General features: G+C 34.4%; 1 protein-coding gene across 2 annotated transcripts; it reads left to right on the top strand.

Annotated features, from left to right (window-relative positions):
• Positions 1-1,705: 1,705 nt before the first annotated feature.
• Positions 1,706-16,198, top strand: LOC107842472 (vacuolar-sorting receptor 1). 2 transcript variants are annotated; one of them, XM_016686334.2, is made up of 12 exons: positions 1,706-2,482; positions 3,051-3,743; positions 4,499-4,587; positions 4,682-4,751; positions 4,835-4,918; positions 10,425-10,501; positions 10,611-10,692; positions 10,811-10,893; positions 11,117-11,183; positions 11,488-11,616; positions 11,855-11,961; positions 15,834-16,198. In XM_016686334.2, exons 1-12 carry the CDS (start codon positions 2,182-2,184, stop codon positions 15,927-15,929), a joined length of 1,878 nt encoding a protein of 625 aa, XP_016541820.1. In that variant the 5' UTR covers positions 1,706-2,181; the 3' UTR covers positions 15,930-16,198. The 2 variants fall into 2 exon arrangements, with proteins under 2 accessions (XP_016541820.1, XP_047252917.1); XM_047396961.1 differs by having other exon boundaries at positions 1,768-2,482; positions 15,049-15,898.
• The last annotated feature ends 1,150 nt before the right edge of the window (positions 16,199-17,348 follow it).

Raw genomic sequence — 17,348 nt, 5'->3', positions numbered from 1 at the left:
ATTGGTGTTTTTAATTTGTCCCATTTACTTTTTGGTAAACAGTTGTATTTACGTAAGTTTGCTTTTGCTCTTGTATTTATCATATGTGTATAATACCTATTATAATATCCTTCTACTATTATTTTTACAAGTACATATATTTTCATATCATGTCAAAGCTCTTTTTATTAATAATTTTTCTATATTATATGTTATAGATAATTGTGTATGTTCTATATTGTATGGTTTTACTTGTTCTAATCATTTTATTCCTAATATTATGTTTGATTTTTGCATTTCCTCCTATATTTCAAATTCTATTTTTATTTTTTTGACTCCTACTATTATTTCTTTTTTCTGTCGTATCTTTAATGTTTATTAGACTCCTTGGTAGATCTGGGCATATATTACTATTAGATTTTATTTCTTCACTTGTTACTAGATATTTTGCTATATAATTTTCTTCTTGTCATGTGTTTAAGAGTATTAAATATTCTTTTTCATTTATTGTTACTGTTATATAATATTGATTTAAATTATTCAGCACAACTTGTTCTTTTGATGAGTTTGATGATTCTGGTTTTTCATGAGCTATTCTTTTTATTGTACTTATTCTATATCTATGTCTTTGTAACTATAATAATTATTATCAATTGTTTTTACAAATTATTCGAAAGGACTTTTTATTTGTATTTTATTAATTTTATTTTTTTCCGTTATTTTATGTTTTGTTGTTAATACGTATAGATTTTTACCCCCTAAACTTGTCACGAAAACTTACTTTAGCCATTAAGCTTAACATGTAATTATTTACCCCCTAAATAACTTTTATATGAATTTTTTACCACCCACAAAAAATTATATCATTCTCACTATGGAGAGTGCATCATACTTGCACCACATTGGAGCCATCTCGGAGCCACGTTGGATCCACGTCAAAGCCGCATAATTGTTTTTAATACACTTTAAAGTTCATAAGGGGGTAAATAATTACAAGTTAAGTTTAATGGCTAAAGTAAGTTTTCGTGATAAGTTTAGGGGGATAAATATATCTTTTTTTATTAAATATTATTAATTTTATTATATGTAAATGACTTACAATAATTAATTTGGGATAATATAGTAAAATCATGGAGTAAAAATACTTGTGAAAAAAATTTAAATGAGTCTCATAGAAGATATCCTATTAATTTAAAACATCAAGAATTAATTTATCATTTAGGTCTATTTTATTATTTATTAAATACTATTAGTTTTTTAGTACCTAGATGATTTATAATAATTAATTAGAGGTGATATAATATAACTACGATTGAAGTAGTCGGAACAGACGTGTCATAAATATCTATTTTACTTTTCTTTATTAAATATTATTAATTTTTTAATACCTAGATGATTTATAATAATTAATTAGAGGTAATATAATAAAATTACGATTGAAGCATTCGAAACAGATATGTCATAAATATCTATTTTATTTTTTAATTAAATATTAATAATTTTTTTATATGTAAATGACTTAAAATAATTAATTAGGTATAATATAGTAAAATTACAGCTCAAGTAGTTGAAGAAGTAGATACATTGACGAAGAGTTGTCAGCTTCTTCACACTTATTAATAATAATATTTTTTATTAAATATTATTAATTTTTTAATATATAAATAATTTAAAATAATTAATTAGATATGATATACTAAAATGACAGCTCATACAGGAGTTGGATGCTGCTGCACAATAGTAAAGTAAATTAAAGTAAAGCAATAACTTAATTTTGAAAAATAGTACTAAGATGTGACTAATTTTCATTCGAAGCTAATGAAAAGATTCAATCTTGAACTACTATTTCGTCCACATCCGAAATTTTGTTGCTGCGAAAACTCCAAATATAGCCCAAGCAAATATCTGTGTCTGTGATAATAGTGTTATAGTTTCTCATTATGTACACGTAGCTTTCGTCAGTTAGCATATTTTACACGTCTCAAGAATTTTGGTCTTTACCATTGCAACCCTTTTGTATTTTCTTCAAGTTTTTCTCCTCTAAACTTGTGAGCTTTTTCAATATTATTAGAGTCTGGGTCCAAAAGGTGAAATTTGCTAGATCATTGATGATCAAGATTTGGTATTTCATGTAAATTTGTAGCTGAGAGGGGTTCAATTTGGACTTTTCCTGATCTGGGTCATCTATATTCTTCTCTGAAGATGAAGATGAAGGAAAAGGTAGGGTTTTTAGTGTGTGTATGGTTTGTGCTGTGTGGTTGTTGTTTGGGTAGATTCGTGGTGGAGAAGAACAGCTTGAGAGTAACATCACCAGACCCAATCAAAGAGGTGTATGAATGTGCAATTGGCAACTTTGGGGTCCCACAGTATGGAGGAACCATGGTTGGTATTGTTATGTACCCAAAAACTAATAAAAAATCATGCAAGAATTTCTCGGATTTTGATATCTCCTTCAAATCTAAGCGTGGAGGCATGCCAGTCTTCCTTCTTGTTGATAGAGGAGGTAAATGAGATTCCTGCTAATTCAGTTAACAGCTTCGAATTTTCTGCCAAATTCATTTTACCATCGGATGTAGACCCTGTTAATAGAACATGACAAATTTCTGCTGCCTGTTTTAGCAAAGAATTGCCTTTGTTATTTTTTTTTCCCTGAAAATTCAAGAACAGGCAAGCTTATCCCCAAAAGAGATAAAGAGAAGTTTTTGCTATATGTTTGCTGATATTACGATCTTTCTCTCAGTTATTTGTAGAATTGCAAGCTAGTCCTCAGAGAAACATAATTCTGATGCCTTTGAAGCTAAATATTGTTATGCAACTGGGAGCATGAATTTGTTTGGCTCTTCGACTGAACAACAGAGGAGTGTTTTTTGTATTTGGAGTGGTTTTATTTGTTAACTTATTATAACAGTTTCATGTTGAAACAATTTACACAATGTATCCACTTACATCAACTTATAAGAGTATGTATCATTTATCATCAGGGATGGTTTTAAAGCTTGTATAAACTGTGTACATCTAACTCGTGCTTTCTTGTTCTTTGTTGGTGCATGTATTTGTTCCTGTGCTGGCAGATTGCTATTTCACGCTGAAAGCTTGGAATGCTCAGCAAGCTGGAGCAGGCGCTATTCTTGTTGCTGATGATCGTGTTGAACCTTTAATTACCATGGACACCCCTGAGGAAGAGGATGCAAAGGCAGATTATTTGCAAGATATAACCATTCCATCGGCTTTAATTAGCAAATCTCTTGGGGATAGCATCAAGAAGGAACTATCTAGAGGAGAAATGGTTAACATAAACCTCGATTGGAGAGAGGCTCTTCCACATCCTGATGAGCGAGTGGAATATGAATTTTGGACCAATAGTAATGATGAGTGTGGCCCCAAGTGCGAAAGCCAGAGAGAGTTTGTCAAAAACTTCAAAGGGGCTGCCCAAATACTTGAGCAGAAAGGTTATACGCAGTTTACTCCCCATTACATAACGTGGTATTGCCCGGAGGCTTTTACTTTGAGCAAGCAATGCAAGTCCCAGTGCATCAACCATGGCAGATACTGTGCTCCTGACCCTGAGCAAGACTTCAGTAAAGGTTATGATGGTAAGGATGTCGTTTTGCAAAATTTACGGCAAGCTTGTTTTTATAAGGTTGCCAATGAAAGTGGAAAACCTTGGTTGTGGTGGGATTATGCCACTGACTTTGCAATACGGTGTCCAATGAGAGAGATGAAATACACAAAAGAATGTGCAGATCAAGTAATCAAGTCACTTGGTAGGTTGCAGTTTCTTTCCTTTCATATTTTTGTTGGTGTTTTCATTTTATGCACATTATTGCTTTACTGATGTACATTTGGTGTTGATGAAGCCATAAGTCTAGCTCAATCCATATTTTCTTCTCTCTTGTAAGGTGGTGGTGCTAGTCATTGGTTGCTGTTGGTAACTGTATTTTTTGGTGGTGTTTCTGTCTTTTCCACCTTGTTTATGAGCTGTGAAAGCTAGAAACTATCATCATTTTTTAGTTACCCTTTGCTCAAAAAAGAAAAGAGTATATCATCATTATTGTGCAATTTTTGTAATCTACCAAAAGATCATAGTTTTGTTGAACTCGGTCTCATATATTTATTATCCTGCTTGAGCTTAAATAGATTTGTTTTGCTGCAATCAAAATATACACAGTTGTATCTATCTTTCGTCTTGCATGTATTTTTTGTTTTCGTATTAATAGTCCAATTGACAATATTCTACAAAAACAATTTCCGTATGATAATAAGAAATCATGATAGCACGTGATAGTTTTCTGCTCTGCACTTTTATATTAAATGCCTTTACTTATCTGTTCAAGTAATCAGAAATGGGCAAAATGATCACCCTCCTTGTTTTCTCTCGAGCTAAGGTTGATGTTGTTCATGGCTATGCAAATATTTTTCCTTGTTATGTGGTTCTTGTGTTTTAATTAATACTCCTTGCTCTTTATAGGAATTTGAAATGATGTCTTGAATTTCCTTTTTCTTTTAATGTACTCTGCAGGGTTTGACGTCAAACAGATCGAAAAATGTGTTGGAGATCCTGAAGCTGATTCTCACAACCCTGTTCTAAAGGCTGAACAGGACACCCAGGTGTGTGTCCTATAGAAGTGATAGAACAGATCTTCTATATTGCATTTGAGACTATGTTGAGTTGAATTTGCACCTTTTATATTGCTTCTTTCAGATAGGTAAGGGTGCTCGTGGAGATGTGACTATCTTGCCAACTCTAGTTATAAACAATAGACAGTACAGAGGTACACCTCGTTTGATTTAGGGTGGAAGTGTGTTTGACTTAAACAGAAAGATTCTTATTTTAAAGCATTTATCTTCATCTTAGGTAAGCTGGACAAGGGAGCAGTCCTCAAGGCAATTTGTTCAGGTTTTGAGGAGACAACCGAGCCTGCAATTTGTTTAACTGAAGGTTATTTTCCTTGATCTTTTCTTTGTCTTGAAGGCTAATAATTGTGAGAAATAATGGAGAAAAATATTATTGAATTGTGTTTTTACATAATTATATTGAGACCCTATTTATATATACTACATTACAATCCTTTTTCAAGTAGGATTTTATATACTATTTCTATTCCTACTCATATTCTAATCCCCCCCAAAGATGGTGCATACAAGTCATATGTACCTATCTTGTTACAAATGTAATTAATATGAGGATAGGTGAGAGACTTAGTGAAGATATCTGCAAGTTGATTACTTGACTTCACAAATTTTGTAACAATATCTCCTGAGAGTATCTTTTCTCTTTTCTCTGACAGTGATAATCAATCTCTATGCGTTTAGTCATCTCATGAAACACTGGATTTGATGTGATATGAAGGGCTGCTTGATTATCACACACAAGTTCCAGCTTACTGGTTTCGCCAAATTTTAGTTCTCTCAGCAACTATTTGATCCAAACTAGCTCACAAGTTGCTAAAACCATTGCTTGATATTCTGCTTCTGCATTAGTTCGAGCAACCACACTCTGTTTCTTACTCTTTTAGGACACCAAATTACGTCCTACTAAAACACAATATCCGAATGTAGAACGTCTATCAGAGGGTGATCCGTGATCCTGCCCAATCAACATCTGTATATCCAATGATATGCTCATGACCTCGATCCTCGAAGAGTAGTCCTTTACCTAAAGTTGACTTTATATATCGCAGAATACGAATATCTGTATCCGAATGACTATCATAGGGGGAAGTCATAAACTGATTTACAACACTCGCAAGAAAGGATATGTCAAGTCTAGTCACTGTGAGATAATTTAACTTTCCAACCAACCGCCTATACCTTCTAGGATTCCTTTGTCCTGACAGAAGTTTAGCATTTGGATCCATAGGAGTGTCATTAGGTCTATATCCCATCATTCCCGTCTCCTCAAGAATGTCTAAGGCATACTTACGTTGAGAAATAACAATACCTAATCTGGACTGAGCAACCTCAATACCTAGAAAATATTTCAGTTTGCCGAGGTCTTTAGTCTGAAAATGCTGAAAGAGACGTTGCTTCAATTTAGTGATACCATCTTGATCATTGTTGGTGATAACGATATCATCAACATAAACCACCAAATAAATACACAAATTTGGTTCAGAATGCCGATAAAACACTGAGTGATCAACTCCACTACGAATCATTCCAAATTGCTGAATTACTGTGCTAAACTTTCCAAACCAAACTCGATGGGACTATTTCAAACCATAGAGTTACCTGCTAAATCGACATACGAGGCTACTAAACTCTCCCTGAGCAACAAGAGCAACAAAACCAGGTGGTTGCTCCATATAGAGTTCTTTATCAAGATTATCGTGCAGAAAAACATTCTTAATGTCCAACTGATAAAGAGGCCAATGACGAACGACAACAATAGATTGGACAAGACGGACAAATGTTATTTAAGTCATGAGAGAGAAAGTGTCACCATAATCAAGCCTAAATTTTTGCGTGTATCCTTTGGTAACAAGGCGAGCCTTAAGCAGATCAACCTGAACGTTTGGATCAACTTTGACAGCGGCAACCAACAGTAAATTTACCTGCAGGAAGGTAAAGAAGCTCCCAAGTACCACTCGTATGTAAAGAAGACATCTCAGCGATCATAGTCTACTTCCATCTTGAATAAGAAAGTGCTTCACCTATAGACTTAAGGATGTAAATAGAGGACAAAGATGATACAAAAGCATAATAGGGTAATGATGGACGATGATAACTCAAGAAAGTCTAATGTGAGTTAGCATTACGAGTGGAACGTATACCTTTTTAAAGTGCAACTGATTGGCTAGGAGAAGGCAGTAGAAACGGTGTGCGGCGCATGACAGGAATCATCTGGGACTAGTGTTAGACGCAGACGACGATGATAAGTCGGAAGTGGTGGCACTACAGCTGGAGACGTAGAAGTAACCATTCATTCCTCAAAGGTTGGTGCGGGGAAGACTGGAGTTACGGGTAAGACCTCAGAGATATCAGGATGATTAGAAGATGTATAGTATGGTTGAGATTCAAAAATGTGACATCGGCGGATATAAGGTAGTGAGAAGATCCTGTGAATAACAACGATACCTTTGTTGAACTCGAGAGTAACCAAGGAACACATTTGAAAGCACGAGGGGACAAAGCATATGCTTCCAAACGCGCGAGAGGGATAGAGTAGAGATGTGATTGTGGAAATAGTATGGAATGAGGAACCTGATTTTGAATGGAAGATGATGGCATTCTATTAATTAGATAGCAAGATGCGAGGACTGCATTACCCCAAAAATGCAGCAGAACATGGGATTCAATGAGAAGAGTGTGAGCAGTCTCAAGAAGATGCTTATTCTTCCGTTTTGCTATACCGTTCTGCTGAGGGGTGTACGGACAAGATGTCTGGTGAATAATCCTTGATAAGTCACAAACTCTTGAAACTGAGAGAATAAGTATTCTAAGACATTATCACTACGAAAAGTACGAATCTAAACACCAAATTGATTTTGTATTTCAGCACAGAAACTTTTGAATATAGAAAAAACTCAGAACGATCTTTCATTAAGAAAACCCAAGTACATCTTGAAAATCATCAATGAAACTAACAAAATAACAAAAACCTATAGGTGAACCGACTCTACTGGGACCCCAAACATCAAAATGAACTAATAAGAAAATAGGCTCTGAACGACTCTTAATACTACGTGAAAAAGTAGCATGAGTATGTTTTCCAAGTTGACATAACTCACAATCTAATGTGGATAAACTAGACAGACTAGGCACCATCTTCTGTAGCTTGGATAGACTCGGATGTCCCAAATGTTTGTGGATTAGGTTTGGAGGGTCTGTAATGGAGCATGCTGTGAAGGAATTTGCAGAGGTAAGATGGTAAAGGCATTGTGATTCATGTCCTGTACCAATTGTTTGTCCCTAAATACGGTCCTGCACTAGAAAAAAAAATCATCAAAAAATTTATACTACAATGAAAGACACGTTTCAAATAACTAACCGATGCAAGATTAAAAGGACAACCAAGGACATAAATAACAGAGTCTAAGATTGACAGGAGATAGGGGTTTGGCTTGTCCAACTTATTTTGGTTTTGTTCGGATCCCATTGGCTAAAGTAATAGGTGGAAGAGATTGTGAATAAAAAATATCAGACAGAAGTGATTTGTTACCAGAAATATGATCAGAAGTGCCTGAGTCCACGACCCATGATCCAAGTGTACTAAACTGTGAAACACAAGCAAAAGAATTACCAGCAACATAAGCATTAGGCTGAGCAACCGAAGCTACTTATGGAGATGTGTGCGTACTTGCTCGATACTGAAGGAACTCATCATATTCTGTCTGGGCAACATGAGCATTAGTGGATGGTCCATTAAGCTATGGAGATGTCTGCTTACTTGCTCGATTTCAAAGGAACTCATTATATTCCTTTACAATAATAAGATCATAAGTAGGTGGTGGACCATGCAAAATATGACATATCCTGAGTGTGTTCAATTTTATGACAATCGTAAGTTGCTCAGTCTCTTCAAAAATGTCTACGGGTGCGTGTCACATCCTCCAAAACAGTGTATTTTTGAAGGATCCGACACGGGTGCGACAATATTTTTGGAGAGTCCGAGCAACTTGTCAATAACTACACTTTGATCGAGATTTTCCAGAACGTCTTCCTCATCGCTTATTCTCCATATTGGCTGATATGTTCGTTTTTCTAAGGTTTGAGATTCAGGAATAGAGGAGTCAACGGTGGGTGATAAAATTACTTTGTGACTAGAAGGCGCGGCAAGACGAAGCAGACAAGCGAATAACTCATCCATTGTAGGAACTGTAGGACTAGCTAAAATCTAATCACGTACTGAATCATGGTCGGTAGAAGGTCTAGCAAGTGTAAGAACTAAAAACAACATCTGTCTGTGCTCTTGTTGTTTTTCCGTATCTGCAGTGACGGGCATCAATATATCAAATCTTCCATGACTGCTTGTACTTGTCCCAAGTAAGTAGACATATCGGATTCTTGTTTCTTCAAGTTGGTCATTCGAAATATCACATCACAAAAATGAGATATGTCAGTGTATAAAGCACAAGCCTTTTTCCAAACTAAATAACATGTCTGGAATGGACGAAATAAGGGCATCAACTTGGAATCAATCAATAGATCGTCGTAACAGACTACATAATTGAGCGTCAACTTTCTCTTATTGATCTTTGGATTTCGCATTTTCCGCGCTAGATTTTCCCTTTTCATCTACCAGTGCCTTGATCTTTAAGTGATCTTGGACACCTTGACCTTTGCACCACAACTCAACCGAGGAAGCCCAAGCTAAATGATTTGGACTTCTCATTAATGGTTCGGAAGTGATCATAGGACTTGAACTTTCAATTCCAGTATTTTTGGAGCCAAAAATATCATACCCAAAAGATATCTTTGGGAATTTTGACTTGAAAACACCAAGAAACAGAATGTATGTGGATGTTTGAGATTGCTGAAAATTCGTCGAAAAAAATGTGAAGTTGCTGGAGTTACGGTTTCAGCGATCGGAATCTAAAAAATTTGGTAGAATCTGAAAAAATGAAGCTGGTCGGAGATCGGAATAGCTGGGTGACCCCAACAGAAAAGTAACAACTCAAATTCGACCGGATAAGAGCTCACTCGCCGGCGCGTGACGCAGATCTCGCCGAAATCACGGAATTCTATCAGACGTGTGGGAGCTCGTGGCTTGTATTTTTTCGGTGGTTTTGGTTGGGTTTTTGTCGCTTGATCTTTCTGATCCTCTTGGTGGTAGTGTATTTTGAACACAACCCACAAAACAGATAATGACACAAATCAATCAGCAAAAATTGACACATGGTGACTGAGTTTTCTTTTTCTAAAGTTTCTCACCAATGTTCTGATACCATGTGAGAAATAATGGGGAAAAATATTATTGAATCATGTGTTTACATAATTACCTCGAGACCCTATTTATAGACACTACATTACAATCCTTTTTCACGAAGGATTTTATATACTATCCTATTCCTACTCATATTCTAACAATAATAATTTGGTATCAGCTTCTTCGTGCTTGTGGTTTTTTTAAAAAATGAGACAGAAGTCTGATCTCGGTGGGATCTTCCCCAGTTCTTTTTTGCATCTCCAATGGTGTTGAATCATTTATCGTTGTTGAATCATTTTCTTGGTTGCAAAGACTGGTGAAAATATAAGAAGTGAGAGAATATTTTTTTTGAAACTAGAAGTGAGAGAATATTGCTGGTATAAATTCTTGCAGATGTTTTTGGCTACCCAACATATTCCAACTTTTAATATGATGAGATAAAAGCGACATTAGCTACAATTGCTACATTAAGCTCGGATATTCCATTGTGGCAGGTTTTAAGGACCAGCTACTCTTTAGTTTATGCGTTTTCCCTACAAGGTGGTAGTCAAAAGTTGTTTTAATACTTGCTTTGCAGAAATAGAAACAAATGAATGCTTAGAATCAAATGGTGGTTGCTGGCAGGACAAGGCTGCTAACATTACAGCATGCCAGGTGGGGTTATTTGTCTAAAGACTGCTTATATGATTAACCTTATTTTGCAAAGTTTCAGTTTTATTTGCTTCTAGATCAACTTCCAATCATGCACAAAATTGTGATGCAGGATACTTTCCGTGGTAGAGTATGTGAATGCCCAGTAGTTCAGGGAGTAAAATTTGTTGGTGATGGTTATACTAACTGTGAAGGTAAGCTTTTCATCCATTAATTGTCATCATTTTTCTCACACCTCAAATTGGTGTTGTGATGCATGCACGTTGCCTTCAGAGACTATTAGACTAATCTGTTGAGCTTGCGGTTTGACAGCATCTGGAGCATTGCGATGTGAAATAAAAAATGGGGGATGTTGGAAGGGAACCCAAAATGGCAGGACATATTCTGCTTGCATTGTAAGAGGCTATATTCAAGCATGATTAGCATTACCTTTTGAACTTTCCTCCATAGCAATTGTCATTCTTTTGTGGGAGGCCCTAAATGCCTTCTTTTGTTTTGGTTTTACTTGAGCAGTGATCCAAACTTTAAGATGTCTCTGTTTCTTGGGTTATTTAGGCATTTATCTCAAATGACTTTCTGTAGATAGAGGCATTATATGTCATATCCTTGTCTTGTCAGGACGATCACACAAAGGGTTGCAAATGTCCACCAGGATTCAGAGGGGATGGAGTTAACAGTTGCGAGGGTATGTAGAATTTGTTCATTATGTATCAATCCGTCGACCTATATTGTTCCCGAAAGCATTTCAACATTTAATTATTTATTTCTTGAGATATGGATTCTGTATCTGTTTAATTTTCCCAGAAATAGTTGCATCTTTTTCTTTCTAAGAGATCAAGTCCTTTAACTTCCTGTCATAAGAACACATTAATCAGTATATGCCGGCGAGGTTGGGGTTGAAATGGTGTTGCTCTCTATTTTATAGCACTTTTGTTAAACAATAATAGTACTATCCTTAAAGTTCGTCTTCAATTTTGTTCCTTCTTCAGATATTGATGAATGCAAGGAGAAGCTGGCTTGCCAATGTGCTGATTGCAAATGCAAAAACACTTGGGGTAGTTATGATTGCAGTTGCAGTGGCAATTCATTGTACATGCATGAACATGACACGTGTATAAGTAAGTTGAGATGCTGTCAATTTGATGAAAATATACTTGTAATGGTAGACTTATATACTTGGCTTTGGTGAAGGTAGTTAAGTTTTCATAATATGGTGTTTCTTTATAATAGGTAAGTTTTATAATATGACGTTTGTGATATTAGCATGATTTAGCTTATTACTTTGATCTACTCTTTTTCAAAGTTGTATGTCTGTCGATGTCTTTCTGCAACTAAGTTTGTTGGAGCAATTTGCAGGCAAAGATGCGAAGTCAGGGTTCGGCTGGGGCCTTGTTTGGACCATCATCTTGGGTTTGGCTTTTGCAGGGGTTGCAGCATATGCTGTATACAAGTATAGGATCCGGGTATGTTATTGTACAATGTTCCTTATTTTTCTATTATATAGAAGTGGTGGTTTCGACCACCTCTTACGTAATTATTAAAACACCCCTCTACTTTCATTTAATTACATATTATATCCTAATATATAATAATTTCATTGTTTTATTTAATGGTTTAAATATTTAATATATTCTATTAATTTATATTAATTAACTATAACTACATATTGGAAGTAAAATTTTTTTATTTATTTAATTGACTATCATGTTCAAAACTAATTTGTTACCACAAATCACAATAATAAAATATTTAAAAGACATAGAGAATTTTATTGACTTTCATTATTTTAGCAATGCCATATAAATTGAGATAAAAGAAAAAGTACTGCAAATCATAATAATTAACAACTTAAAATATTTAAAAGATATATAAAAATTTTAGTTGACTCTCCAAATTGTATAGAAGCCACATAAATTGGGACACAAGGAGTAAATATATTATTTGATAATTACGTAAAAATTATTATAAATCATAATAATTAAAAAGTTAAAATACTTTTTTAAAAATAAATAAAAATTCTATTCAACTCTCAAAATTTTATCGGTGCAGCATAAATCATGACAAAATAAAAAATTATCTTAATTAATTGCAACTAAATATTTAAAGTAACTAAATTTTATTATTTTAATTGACTTAAAATAAAAAATTATCTTAATTAATTGCAACTAAATATTTACATTAAATCAATTTTATTATTTTAATTGACTTTTATACAGAAAATTAATATTTTTATTTATTTATTTATTTTAGTAAATTTAAATTTAATTTTTTTTTCTTCTTCTTATATAGAAATACTAATATTTAAACTTAACTTTAAATTTTTAAAGTACAAAATTAATAAATTTAATTTAATAAAATAAATTTCTAATGAATATTTTCTTAGAATTTGTGTTGGGTCAATATGTATCAAGTTAAAAAGAAATAAAGAAAAATATATAGTAAAATTTTATTATTGTGAAAGATAAATATAATGCACTATCCAATACAACAACAACAACAAACCCAGTGTATTCCCACCTAGTGGGGTCTGGGGGGTAAGATGTACGCAGTCCATACCTCTACCTCTGATGAAGTAAAAAGGCTGTTTCCGATAGACCCCCGGCTCAAGGTACGAGATACCACACAAACACATAGTGCAGCACAGAAGCAGATTACATAACATAAATACGGCACCCATAAGTAATATAAAGCAGAGGAAAGCAGGGGAAAGCACACAGATTCGTAATACAACATGGAACACGGAACACGGAATCATGACAAGAATAAAACCCCCACCAAGTAATTCCCTACACTAGCGACCCGAACTGACCCTAATCCTCTGCCGTAATTCGCGTCCTCCATACCTTCCTATCTAGGGTCATGTCCTCGGTGAGCTGTAACTGTTCCATGTCCCGCCTAACCACCTCACCCCAGTACTTCTTCGGCCTACCCCTACCCCACCTAAAACCATCCAACGCTAGTCTCTCACACCTACGGACCGGGGCATCCATGCCCCTCCTCTTCACGTGTCCGAACCATCTCAATCGTGCTTCCCGCATCTTGCACTCCACTGAAGTCCCACCATCCTTCTCCCGGATATTCTCATTCCGAACTCTATCCCCTCTAGTCAGTCCACACATCCAGCGCAACATCCGCATTTCTGCCACCTTCATTTTTTGGATGTGGGAGTTCTTAACTAGCCAACACTCCGCTCTATACAACAAGGCCGGACGGACTACCACCCTGTAGAATTTGCCTTTAAGCTTGGGCGGCACCTTCTTATCACACAGCACCCCCGACGCGAGTTTCCACTTCATCCATCCCGCTCCAATACGGTGCGAGACATCCTCGTCAATCTCACCGTTACTCTGGATCACGGACCCAAGATACTTGAACTTGTCCCTCTTACATACTTTGCATATGCAAATATCATACTTTGCATATGCAAATATAGCATCCCGTATTTAATTAATATACTATTCCGATGAATTATCGATGATTACTATTGGATATGATAAAATTATATTAATTTTTATAATAATAACATAATCAATCGCTCTTAATTAATTATTATGAGTCATCTAGGTATTAAAAAAATAAATAATATTTAATGAAAAATAAAATAGACATAAAATGCGAAATTAACTCTTAATGTTTTAAATTAAATTTTCGTCTTTTGAACGATGATTTTACTATATTACTCCTTATAAGTCATCTATGTAAGAAAAATAAGAATGACAAAATGATATATCAACATAAAATATTTGATTGACTATCAAAATTATATTAGTGTCACATAAATTGAGACGGGACAGAAGAAGATATAAAACAACATATATTATTTGAAAATGAAATAAAAAGTACTGTAAATAACAATAACAAAAAAAAATTTTAAAAATTGACTGATTTCTGCTTCAGCTGCTTCAATCGTGATTTTAATGTACAGTGATATTTAAAGAGGGTAAAATGACATAATGAGATTTAAAGAGGATAAAATGTATGTAGTAAAGTGTGAGAAGAATAAAACATAAGTAAATTTTATTACTATATTTTAAAGAAATTAAAGAAAAGAAGTATAAAGATTATTTGCAAAAGATTTTTATAAACTAATTTAAATATAAATAAAGTAAATTTAGGTACAAAAACGTGTATCTATTACAAATTTGCTATCAAATACTTCGCATTTTCTTAACATTAGCAAATTTTCTATCAAATATGTGTAGCCATCTTTCTCAACTTTTTACAACTCCTCAATATTAATTAACATTTCTCTATTTTAAACATAAAATAAAGAAAAGAAAATCTCAATTCTTCCTTCTCTATTAAAAAACAACACTCTTTTCTTGTGTTAAAAATAATAATTAAACAAAACAATAGTGAATCTAAGCTGTGTATTCTCTTTATCGGGTAAGTTTACATGATTCTTAATCTTTGTGATATTGAAAATCAATAATCTGCTGGGTATTTGATTTAAACTATTTCATCAGATTTACGCCTATTCTTTCTTTATATTTCTGATCGCAAAATTCAATAAGAAGGCTAAGAAAAGGTTTCAATTGTGATCCCCTCAGCTCAATCATACTAATGAAAATATTCTACTGCTCAAACTTTCTACTCCAAGATAAATTCTAAAACTTAAAAATTGCAATCCATATGTTCTACTGTTGGGTCCGTGCTGCCACGGGCCTTGCACTTCTAGTCATTAAAGATGGAGAACTTTCACCTGATGAAAACACAAAACTAAAATCATTTGAAATGTTATGCTTCTTCTAATTAATCAGTTTTTCCATGGTAATTAACGAATGATCTTCAGAACTAGTGCTGTTAAAGTGATTTGGGAATTTGAAAATACTTAGACATGTCAAATCTCCTTGGATGCTTTTCCTTTTGGATTTTGCATTTGAGTTACCTGTTGAAGTAGTTTGATCCTTAAATAAACATGGTTGATGGGAAGGCCAGCAAGTTCCTTCTGTTTTACCATAAATTCCAGTTATATAGCTTCCACTTGAGTGTGTAAAAAGTCTCCAAAATGAGCTGTGCCACCAAATCAATAAAAGCAAGAAAGTCAAGAGCTTTTTGGGTAAATATCAAGTTTTTGGAGTGGGATATCTTTCTTTGATTCTCAGAAAGAGAGGAGCTCAAAGGTTTCTTTCTGATGTCGTATATTTCTCTCCGATCACCATCTTCGGGACAGATTCGTCTTCTCAGTTTTTGCCTTTCTTAAACTTAGCATGAAATCCATTGGCATATGCAGATACGGGGCTCCTAGATTCAATGCAGTTTTTTCCTTTTATCTGTTTTCTTGTTCAATGTTGCTTTCACCTTTCCATTAAATCCTGAAACCTTGTATGTGCAGAGATACATGGACTCAGAGATTCGAGCCATCATGGCACAATATATGCCTTTGGATCAAGGAGAAGGGGCTAGTCATGTACCCCAAGGGAACGTCTAATGATAGATCATTGCTGAAGAATGATAATGGCCTGGGTAGAATGCAGTCCCCACTGGATGTCTGCCACCAGTTAGTGAGCCTAAAGTTCTTTGTGCTTATGCCATTCCTCTGGAATACTTCTCTCTTGTCGGCGAAACAAGGTAGATCTTATTTATGTACATGTATGTCCTAACAATGCACATAAACCCAATAATAAGAATTTTCCTTGAATTGGATTTGTGCAACGTTTCACTTCTGGAAATAAGAAAATGCGCAGAGTTTGTATTCCACTTTGAGAGCATTTTGCATTGCCACAATATGATACGAATGGGTGGTAAGGGGTTCATGAGTATGCCCATCTCTTCTTGTTTTGGATCAAGGCATAATTAATTGATTGATGCCACCTCCTTTGCTCTTGTAAACGATCAATTTTTATTGTCCAGCAGCAGAGTGTATAAGTAGAATGTGTACCAATTGTCAGATATGGCCACTTCCACAATGTTCTTAGTCGGCCTGGTGGGGTGATTTACAAGAAAGATTTTGGAGATAGCAAACTTGAACTTTTGCCCGGCTTGTTGCATCATAAGATTTCAAATTTCACAAGTTTTGACTTTGAACCCTAAAGCTTTATTCACAGGGCAAGCCGGAGTCCGGAAGTTCAAGACCTTTTAAGGTCATTAGGTGTAATTTCCTGAGATTTGATTGGTGGCTGTTATCGTCTAAAACTTTTTGGCCAAATATATCGACAATATCTAGTTCAATTAAGCACTTAAAACATTTGATAATATATTCTTGTTATATACTTCCACCTCAAATTTTTAATATTTTTTTAAAATTTGTGTGTTTTCAAGTGCTCAGTATGCCGTGGCCTAAGGTGTCATGTCCTTTAATTATACATGTCCATATTAATTGAGTCACACATGAGTTTTATGATGTATTGAGGCTAATGTGTAATCAATGGAGGCGACATATCTTTAGTGATTTACTTGTCTATGTAATGGAGTTTTGAAAACACAAACTTTTTCTAAATTCTAGTTAAAATTGTTCAACAAGAATATTTTATCATATGCCCAGGTGCTTAAACAAAACATGCGATAATTTGAGTATCCAAATAAAAATTACTATTCCCTATATTTCAATTTGTTTGACCTATTTGGACTTGAAACGGAGTGTAAGAGAGTAAAGAAACTTTTGAATCTTGTGGTTTTAAATTAAAGATATATCAAATGTATTAAAATGTCTTTTAGTCTAGTAAGTTGTAATCTTAAATGTGCATGTGGAGAGTTGAAATTAAAGAGTTGCTAAAAAAGAGAAGAGATATCCTTTTCTAAAGTTAAAAAGAAAAGTATGTTAAACAAATTGAAGGGGAGAAGTAAAATTTAAGGGTCTATGTTGTATTCCACCAAACATTTTCGTTATTCAGGGCATAATCAAACTCTA

Source organism: Capsicum annuum, chromosome 9, assembly GCF_002878395.1.
Source record: "Capsicum annuum cultivar UCD-10X-F1 chromosome 9, UCD10Xv1.1, whole genome shotgun sequence".
NCBI lineage: Eukaryota > Viridiplantae > Streptophyta > Magnoliopsida > Solanales > Solanaceae > Capsicum > Capsicum annuum.
Note: the sequence above shows the minus strand (reverse complement) of the source record. Positions and strands in the feature narration are given on the sequence as shown.

What these genes read in the sequence shown, in the direction of transcription:
- LOC107842472 (XM_016686334.2), top strand. Translation starts at nt 2,182, where the DNA reads ATGAAGATGAAGGAAAAGGTAGGGTTTTTAGTGTGTGTATGGTTTGTG. An exon ending in AAACAATAGACAGTACAGAG is followed by an intron (nt 4,752 to 4,834) that starts GTACACCTCGTT and finishes TCTTCATCTTAG; the next exon opens with GTAAGCTGGACAAGGGAGCA. An exon ending in TGAACATGACACGTGTATAA is followed by an intron (nt 11,617 to 11,854) that starts GTAAGTTGAGAT and finishes AGCAATTTGCAG; the next exon opens with GCAAAGATGCGAAGTCAGGG.